At 39.7% G+C, this 10,529-nt stretch overlaps 1 protein-coding gene across 1 annotated transcript in view; it reads right to left on the bottom strand.

Annotated features, from left to right (window-relative positions):
* Positions 1-4,903: 4,903 nt before the first annotated feature.
* The window catches only part of LOC103666104 (fatty acid desaturase 2-like protein FADS2B), a 16,489-nt gene continuing 10,863 nt past the window's right edge, over positions 4,904-10,529 (bottom strand). The window contains exons 4-5 of the mRNA XM_008694128.1: positions 9,743-9,844; positions 4,904-5,243 (exon numbers count right to left, since the gene is read on the bottom strand). Of these exons, the coding sequence (XP_008692350.1) occupies positions 5,091-5,243; positions 9,743-9,844 (255 nt within the window). The 3' untranslated portion in view covers positions 4,904-5,090. The remainder of the gene's footprint in view (positions 5,244-9,742; positions 9,845-10,529) is intronic.

Below are 10,529 nucleotides of genomic sequence, written 5' to 3'. Positions count from 1 at the left end.
AGCTGGAACAGCAACAGAGGGACAGGCCTAATCCACGCACGAGGAAGCAGTTGACCAAAATTAGAGCTGAAATCAATCAAGCAGAAACCAGAAGTACAGTAGAGCAGATCAACAGGACTAGAAGCTGGTTCTTTGAGAGAATCAATAAAATTGACAGACCACTGGCAAGACTTATCCAAAAGAAAAGAGAAAGGACCCAGATTATTAAAATTATGAATGAAAAAGGAGAGGTCACGACGAACACCATTGAAATTGGAAGGATTATTAGAAATTTTTATCAACAGCTATATGCCAATAAACTAAGCAATCTGGAAGAGATGGAATCCTTCCTGGAAACCTATAAACTACCAAGATTGAAACCGGAAGAAATTGATTCCTTAAACAGGCCAATTAATTATGAAGAAATTGAGTCAGTGATAAACAACCTTCCAAATAACAAAACTCCAGGCCCGGACGGTTTTCCTGGGGAATTCTACCAAACATTCAAAGAAGAAATAATACCTATTCTCCTAAAGCTATTTCAAAAAATAGAAACAGAAGGAAAGCTACCAAACTCATTCTATGAGGCCAATATTACCTTGATCCCCAAACCAGGCAAAGACCCCCTCAAAAAGGAGAATTACAGACCGATTTCCCTAATGAATATGGACGCCAAAATCCTCAACAAGATACTTGCTAATAGAATCCAACAGTACATTAAAAGGATTATCCATCACGATCAAGTGGGATTCATACCTGGGATGCAAGCGTGGTTCAATATTCGCAAATCAATCAGCGTGATACATCATATCAACAAGAAAAGACTCAGGAACCATATGATCCTCTCAATCGATGCCGAAAAAGCATTTGACAAAATACAGCATCCTTTCCTGATTAAAACCCTTCAGAGTGTAGGAATAGAAGGTACATTTCTCAATCTCATAAAAGCCATCTATGAAAAGCCTACTGCAAATATTATTCTCAATGGGGAAAAGCTGGAAGCCTTTCCCTTAAGATCAGGAACTCGACAAGGATGCCCACTCTCGCCACTATTATTCAACATAGTACTAGAAGTCCTTGCAACAGCAATCAGACGACAAAAAGGGATCAAAGGTATTCAAATCGGCAAAGAAGAAGTCAAAATGTCTCTCTTTGCAGATGACATGATACTCTATATGGAAAACCCAAAAGAAGCCACTCCCAAACTATTAGAAGTTATAGAGCAATTCAGTAACGTGGTGGGATACAAAATCAATGCTCAGAAATCAGTTGCATTTCTATACACGAATAACGAGACCGAAGAAAGAGAAATTAGGGAATCCATCCCATTTACAATAGCACCAAAAACCATACGTTACCTTAGAATTAACTTAACCAGAGACGTAAAGGACCTATATTCTAGAAACTATAAATCACTCTTGAAAGACATTGAGGAAGACATAAAAAGATGGAAAGATATTCCATGCTCATGGATTGGAAGAATTAACATAGTTAAAATGTCCATGCTACCCAGAGCAATCTACACTTTCAATGCTATCCCGATCAAAATACTGAGGACATTTTTCAAAGAACTGGAACAAATAGTCCTTAAATTTGCATGGAACCAGAAAAGGCCCCGAATCTCCAAGGAACTGTTGAAAAGGAAAAATAAAGCTGGGGGCATCACAATGCCGGATTTCGAGCTGTACTACAAAGCTGTGATCACAAAGACAGCATGGTACTGGCACAAAAACAGACACATAGACCAATGGAACTGAATAGAGAGCCCAGAAATGGACCCTCGGCTCTTTGGGCAACTAATATTTGATAAAGCAGGAAAAAACATCCGGTGGGAAAAAGACAGTCTCTTCAATAAATGGTGCTGGGAAAATTGGACAGCTACATGCAAAAGAATGAAACTTGACCACTCTCTCACACCATACACAAAAATAAACTCCAAATGGATGAAAGACCTCGATGTGAGACAGGAATCCATCAAAATCCTAGAGGAGAACATAGGCAGCAACCTCCACGACATCGGCCAAAACAACCTTTTTCATGATACATCCCCAAAGGCAAGAGAAACAAAAGATACAATGAATTTATGGGACTTCATCAAGATTAAAAGTTTCGGCACAGTCAAGGAAACAGAAAATCAAAGAGGCAGCCCACGGAATGGGAGAATATATTTGCAAATGATACTACAGATAAAGGACTGGTATCCAAGATCTACAAAGAACTTCTCAAACTCAATACACGAGAAACAAATAAACAAATCAAAAAATGGGCAGAAGATATGAACAGACACTTTTCCAATGAAGACATACAAATGGCTAACAGACACATGAAAAAATGTTCAAAATCATTAGCCATCAAGGAAATTCAAATCAAAACCACACTGAGATACCACCTTACGCCAGTTAGAATGGCAAAAATAGACAAGGCAAGAAACAACAATTGTTGGAGAGGATGTGGAGAAAGGGGATCCCTCCTACATTGTTGGTGGGAATGCAAGTTGGTACAGCCACTCTGGAAAACAGTGTGGAGGTCCCTTAAAAAGTTAAAAATTGAGCTACCTTATGATCCAGCCATTGCACTACTGGGTGTTTACCCCAAAGATACAGACGTAGTGAAGAGAAGGGCCATATGCACCCCAATGTTCACAGCAGCAATGTCCACAATAGCTAAATCGTGGAAGGAGCCGAGATGCCCTTCAACAGATGACTGGATTAAGAAGTTGTGGTCCATACATACAATGGAATATTACTCAGCTATCAGAAAGAACGAGTTCTCAACATTTGCTACAACATGGATGGCACTGGAGGAGCTAATGCTAAGTGAAATAAGTCAAGCAGAGAAAGACAACTATCATATGATTTCTCTCATCTATGGAACAAAAGAACTAGGAAGATCGGTAGGAGAAGAAAGGGATAAAGAAAGGGGGGGTAATCAGAAGGGGGAATGAAACATGAGAGACTATGGACTATGAGAAACAAACTGAGGGCCTCAGAAGGGAGGGGGGTGGGGGAATGGGATAGACCGGTGATGGGTGGTAAGGAGGGCACGTATTGCATGGTGCACTAGGTGTTATACGCAACTAATGAATCATCGAGCCTTACATCGGAAACCGGGGATGCACTGTATGTTGACAAACATAATATAATAAAAAATCATTTAAAAAAAAAAGAAAAAAAAAAAAAAAGAACAGGTGGAAAATTCCTGGGAGATGGCACACCTAGATGGAGGACTGATTTTGAGTATCACTCCAAAGGAGGGCTCTACATCTTCCAAACATGAGTATAGGTAGAAAAGTTGGCAGTAAAACGAGAAGCAAGGGAAAGTGGAGGGCTCTTCAGAAGTATTTTTTATGTAAAATAACTGAATTTTAGAGTTTAAATAATTTTAAGCAATGACTTGAACAGTAGCTGTGAAATCATACCACATAGAACCCTAAGGTCTAGGGACATGTCCCAAAAGCAGCTGTAAAACTTGGAGAGGTGACCTCCATCATTTGTAAAAAGGTAGCATGCGTATTGAACATAGCCCCACAGAGGGCAATTCTGGAGAGGGTCAGCCTGCCTTGTAAAATTCAGTAAGACAAATCCTTGCTCTATGCGGATGATTAGAGAAATCAGCGTCACACTTTTGGTGATGAGTATAGGAATCCACAACCATCAGAGAGGTCCAACTTGATTGTGGAGCCGTTGTCAAAAGCAACCGATTGATGATCCAGCCAGAGACTTTTTTTTTTTTTTTTTAATCTAGTCAAGAGACTGGTTCTTAATTCGGCTGCAGAAGGTTGGGTCTTCCAAAGCTGGGAGAACTTACTTTCAAAAAGTTGGCCAATTTTGTTTTATGTCATGTCAAGTGCAGGCAGCAACTGACAGAGCGATATCCTTTTATTTTTAATAAAACTCCTATGGGGCGCCTGGGTGGCTCAGTCGTTAAGCGTCTGCCTTCAGCTCAGGGCGTGATCCTGGAATCCTGGGTTCGAGCCCCACATCAGGCTCCTCCGCTGGGAGCCTGCTTCTTCCTCTCCCACTCCCCCTGCTTGTATTCCCTCTCTCGCTGGCTGTCTCTCTCTGTCAAATAAATAAATAAAATCTTTAAACAAAACAAAACAAAACAAAACAAAAAACTCCTAAATTCTTTTAGGAAATAGCAGCCTCTAAGTACCTGACTCCCAGGTTCTATCATTTCCCTTGGAAGAGAAATACGTTTCTGTGATTATCCTTGTATCTCTTTGTTGAAGTAAGACTTTCTCCTAAAAAATTTGGTAAAAGTCCTTTGATGGTAAAAGTCCATGATGATTTTTAAGTTGAGGTTAAAAAAACAAATGGTGGGGGAATGGGATAGGCTGGTGATGAGTAGTAAGGAGGGCACGTATTGCATGGTGCACTGGGTGTTATACACAAGTAATAAATCATGGAACTTAAAAAAAATAAATAAATTAAAAAAAAGAATAAATGGAAAACAAACAAACAAACAAACAGCAACTGAGCAATTCTGGAATTGACTTTTCTCCTCCTTTTTCTATTGTTTAAGAAGTCCAAATTAGAGGTGAGATCTCTCAGTGTCTTATAAAAGCATTTGGGCTGTGGTTCATGTACAAATGAATCAAATAAACATGAACTAAAAATACCAGCATAGCTTTTTAAACTGAGCTAGAATTAGTTGAGATAACTAGTTTTTCAGATATTTGCGATTTAATGCTTACTGACTGTACTGACATGTTTTCTCTGAATGAATGTCTCCATATCCTCATTAAAGTTTGGAGAGTCATTGTCAACCTTAGTTATCTGGTTTCACTATTTAACATTATCTTGTGTTTCCTCAGAGGTAGTGATGGCCTGGGCAGGGATCTGTCTGTCACCAGGATTGCTCAAGCAGGGTGATATGGGTCATAATATTTCCTGGTGTAGGAGGTTGGCTGGATGTCCTTGAAGGTCATAGAATCACATGCTTTACATCTCCTTCTATTCATACAACCCCAGATTTGGTTATTTCACATCTGTGTCCTGGACTTAAAATAAGGGGATATGCTCTGAGAATGTGCTTGAAGTGGACCTCCTGCTTGATTTTTCCTGGACAAGACCATAGACGTTTCCAGAAACCACTTTCAGGAACATTTCTCATGTGCTTGGGAATTCTAAACATACCTTGACAGGTTGTATATCTCCAACCAGGAAAAGTGGGCCCACATTAATATCTGGGTCTTTGGGGTAGATGTTTGTTTTCACATGATGTTGGAAGTGTTCGTGATTCCACCATTTTGTTGATAGGCCCTAAGGAGAAGAGAGGTTTCATTAGAGGCGAGATTTCTCTCCTGAAATGTCCTCTTTCAGAGTTTTCTATATGCATCTCTAAAGTCAAAGTAAGATACCTGAGCTTCTTGAACTTGCCCCTGGGCCACAGACTGACTCATTGGACAAAGGCTTTCAAAACCAACAAACAAATAATTATGTGATCCGGGAACACAAATTCAGACTAAGGCAATTCCTGATCATGAAATTTCATAAAAACCTGCTGCAATGAAATGTTTTTCCATCCCTCTTTCTTTAGGGGGCGGGTCCTCATTTAAAAAAATTCTAAAGGTGGGTAGGGTGAGAGTATTCTTATTATACAAATAAAGAAAACTCAGCTCTTAAATTTTAATTAGCTCTGGGGGAACAATGGTGCTAGGAATCCTGCTTTAATGAGTATTTCAAAGAATCATGGGTCTGAAATGATTTCTTAGGAGGACTTGGCTCAGATCATTGCATGTTCAGGCTTCAGTGCTCTCACATTAAAATAAATTAGAATAAAAATATTTGAATTGATGCCAAGCTCAAATCACCTCTGATTAGGTTGTTTGTGATTTTCTCTCTCTCAATGACAATCTGAAGGTCTTAATAGAGCTAAGATTTGAAAGTACATTGATGTGGTTTCATATCCTGGATGTACAAATACTGTTGTGTGGCTTGGGTAAATTTCACACTCTTTGAGGTTCTATTCTGTCTTCAGTAAATGTAATATAATGACATTTACCTCTATGAGTTGTTTGGGGAGACATGAGATGATGTATGTAGAATGTTGGCGTATTGAGATATTCAATTTCTCCTCTTTTCCCCTATTACATTAATTGCTACAGAAGAATAAAGAACATTTGTTTTTCATTGCATATTTGACCTTTCTCAGCAACTGGCCTATACGTGTTTCAGATCTTCACTGTTCAATACAGTAGCCATGAGCCACATGCTGGTTGTTGAGCACTTGAAGTATGAGCAGTCAAATTAAGATGGGCTGTATGTGTACAATATTAGATTTTGAGACTCAGGATGAAAAAAGGAGTGAAAATACCACATTAATGATTTTTCTATTGATTACATGTTGAAATGATAATATTTTGAATATGTATATGGGGTAATAAAGGTAAAAATCTGGCTATTAGAAAATTTAAAATGATTAATGTCATTTTAATGTAGCTTGCATTATATTTATGTTGGACTATGCTGGTCTAGACACGGACATCCTCTGTAAAGGGGGATGGGCATGTTTGAAAATCTGCAAGTGTTAACATTGTCTTTCCATGGTCCTTGTTGCGGAGTCCTCTCTTAGCCAACTCCTCCTGACCCCATCCATCAGGAGAGATATTCTCTTCACCTCTAACACTCCCTACCATCCTTACAGTGAAATCTCTCTTCCTCCATCCCAGATCTCTCCCCCGAATCTCATGCTTGAAAGGGCAGTCACTTTCTAAACATTTCATTTTGGATGGCTCATAATATGTCAAACTCAATGTGTACTCATCAATTTTTATTCTCCCTTCTAGGGCTCCACTGCTCTCTGCACTTCTCCCATCAAACTGAGCTCACTCTTACAGCTGTGCATTGTCCTATTATTGATGCATTCATTATTTATTTTGAAGTACATCCCACGCATCAGACACTGAGCCAAGCATTTGGAATATAAAGTCAGACATGATAAAATGGGGTTCCCACACTTATGAAACATACCATCTTAATGGGAGCAGTAAGCACACAAGGACACTGTGAATAGCAACGATTCACTTTGTTAATTAAATCTTTCGAGAGCCAACATTTTGGCCTCTTCCACCAGCTGGCTGTACCTTTGCAATCAATAACTATCTGTGGAAACTGGTAATAGGAGAGACAAGTCTTGATTCATGGTAGGTCGTGGAGCAGATCTTGACAGTTCAAGGTTCTGGAGCTTCGAACAGCGGTCAGAGAAATTGTGGGTGTGATCTAAAGCAGCTGGCTCTACCCTCAGCCCTGGGTCTGGATGCCACAGTTACTGGAGCCAAGGGATAGACTGTTCCATGGGGAAGTGAAGATAATCAGCTGCATGCAAATAGGCTGCCCCATACCAAATGCCATCTAGAAACTACCCTGTCATTTCTCATTTCCAAGTGAGGTCCTTGCTTGGTGCAGTATAAGGAATCCAAGCCTTGGCCTGAAGCCATTTTTTGGCTTGAATTCAAATCCCTGCTCCCGGATGTGTGTGGCCTTGGGCAAAATCCTCATCTGTGAAATAGATAAGAAGAGGATTACAGGAAATAACATGCTTGACACTCCTACCCCCAAATTATTTTCAGATGTAGTCATGGAAACAGGATAGGCCAGATTTTCAAGGTAGGTCTTAGTATCAAATACTTTGTCCTTTTGTCCCTATAATATACTTGATTCTTACAGTTTTCAAACTGTGCATCCTGGGTGTTGGGGGAGGGGATTTGAAAGATATGTTACAGGGAGTCCATTTGGATTTTGGCTTGGCACAGAAGTCCAAAATGTGTGCAGATATTTGGCAGTGTGCTTTCAGAAGGGCTCTTTTATTGCAAAAACACTATGAAGACCAGACAGACAAATTTACTTAGTGCAGTGAGTGAAAAAAAATTTCAAAGAGAATCCCAATATCTGTGCTTTTCCAGGGGGAGGGTAAATTGACATGAGATCAAGTTTTGAAATTTAAAATTGTGATGTAAGTAAATGGTGAAAGGGTTGCTGCTTATATTATAATTTTCTTTGTTACCTCCCTCCTGCCTGCCTTTCCTTCCCACAGACGGTTTTCTCTCCTGCACAGAGTGAAGCCTATATTCATTTTCCTCACGAATCACTGGTTTTGCTGCAAAAAGGCACAGTACACTTGATTTGCTTTTAGAGAGTTTCCCATTTACTTACTCCGTTCATGAGTCGTCAAAGTTATATTCATTTCAACTAGAGCAAAATTATTTCTGGCAACACAATTTACAGAGAGAGAGTGGTGTAAGAATTTGGGCCAATGGGAAAGCAGTGACTTTTTAAAAGCACCAACAAGGGTGGAGCTTGAAATATTACATATACTGGCACCAAGTCAACTGGCAATTATCTCCAGGGCACAAGTCCCCCTCTTCCCCTGACTTCCTCAAAACACAGAGAGTTGGAGACCTCGTTACCTAATTCTTACAAGGGCAGAAGAAACTGTCTTTGCTTTTATTCTGTGGTAAAGATTTCTGAGTGAATAAATACTTTTTCAAGTTAAATGAGACTGGTCACATAAAATGCCAATATATTATTCATTCTAACCATTCTGAGTAACAGACATAATTCTAATACAAATCTAGATCCGACTCTGTGTTATTTACTCTACTTAAACTTCGTTTGCTCAGCTGGAAAGAGGGTTGATAAGACTGTGATTTTAAGTATCTTCCAGTTCAACATGAAAACTTTGTTAAGGCAAAACAAATAGGCTCTGAGTCAGTGCTTATGAGTTTTTCCTAAAGTGACCTGGCTCAAATGCAAGATTTGGCTTAGTGGAAGGCTCAGAGGCACTTCGCCGCTTCTGGGCAAGAGTACATAAATAAATAGAGTCAATAAATCCTAGAATGTTGTAGAATAGCAGAGATGCAGTTTAAGTCCTAATATTAGAGATGAGAATACTGAGAGCCAGAGATAGACTATGACTCAGTCAAGATCACACAGGGAGTCTTATCAGAGCCAGGCTAGAACCCAGTCCTAGCAGTCCTGTACTGTTACCTCGGTTCACACATCCATCCATCCATCCAGCCAGCCAGTCACTCAACAAATGCTACTGAAGGCCTATTATGCGCCAGGAACTCTGCTAGGTGCTGCATTGCGGTGGCGCATAGGACAATGTGCCTGCCCTCCTGGAGATTATGTTTAGGTTGGGAGGGGAGACAAGATCAATTACCATCATCACCACTGCTTTTTCCAGCAGTCTGGGGTTTGCAATCCTTGACTTGAATGGTGCCATCTGACCTTTCTTGTCCATTCTCTTTCTCTTCACTTTTATCTATTCTATAGCCGTTCCTTTATTTCTTCATAGCTCATCCTTCCAAGACTAATCAGGCTTGCTGGATTCCTGTAGCTTCCCAGCACTAAATGTTCAGACGCCTTATATGAACACGTCCATTCATGATTTTACAGGGAACACCTTCGTTTATAAAAGCATGATCCTTCTCCGGTGAGGTGGTTTCTTAATGGGGTGCCAGGGATTGGGCCAAAGAGTTTATTAGGGTAAGAAAAGGTGTTGGAACTTCCTAAATAAAAATAAACCTTTCCTCATAAAAATTTAATTTCCTAATTTTAGCATCTATGTAGATATATATGTATGATGTCATATACATATTAGCTTATATATAGTATCTACATTGTTAGTATATTTACATTTATTTGCAAATCTATTTGTGCACACACATTTTTTACTGACATAAGTGCACAAACTTGGAAAGCACTGCATTAGGAAGTGAAGTTTGAGAATCCCATCACATTCCCCGAACGTCCTGTACCTTGAGATGACTCATCAGAAATTTCTGCATCAAGTGGTTCCACTTGGGATTCGTAAACATGGAACAGTGTCCCGCGTCATGCTGCAGAAATGCACTCTGCATCTAGAAGAGAGAAGTTGTTGTTAGAGAAGTCGTGGGCAAGGTCAAGAAGAAATTAATAAATAAACCTGCTTGTAGACTCAGGAGCCCTTTGGAGAGGAACGGTGGGAGATATCATCTGACCTCAAGCCACGGTCACTTTCTATTTGCCACATATTGCATTCTTTCCCACTTGTGTGCCTTTGTCCATGGGGTTTTTACAGCCTAGAACATTTTCTTTGTCACCATCAAAATCTTCCAGTGAGAAGTAGAAAGAGTATGGCCTTTGGAGTCAGGCAGATTTGGGGTCTCAACTCTTCTTCACCCATGTATGTGTTGCATGGATCTTGGCAAGATACTCAGTACCTCTGAACCTCAGCTTTTCATCTGATAGGAAGGGATAGTAATACCTTACTCATGGACCATTGGATAACTTAAATACCTACAAAGTGCCTGGCTTATGCTAAGCACCAAAAAAAATGTTTGTTTCCTTTCCAGTTTCCAAAAGAATTGCTTTTCAATGAAAGCAAGTTGACTTTTCATGAAAAGAAATTAACATACAATTCTGGAATCCACACTGAAACCTTCCCCAGATATTCCAATGAGAATTAAATGCCTCTTTCTGCTCCAACAGCACACGCTTGCTCCTCTCCTTGGCGTTAATGTCATTCTGTCATGTAGTATGTTTAGCAATTTGAATATCAATTCC

The sequence above is a fragment of the Ursus maritimus genome, unplaced genomic scaffold (assembly GCF_017311325.1).
Source record: "Ursus maritimus isolate PB19 unplaced genomic scaffold, ASM1731132v1 scaffold_23, whole genome shotgun sequence".
NCBI classification, from domain to species: domain Eukaryota; kingdom Metazoa; phylum Chordata; class Mammalia; order Carnivora; family Ursidae; genus Ursus; species Ursus maritimus.
Note: the sequence above shows the minus strand (reverse complement) of the source record. Positions and strands in the feature narration are given on the sequence as shown.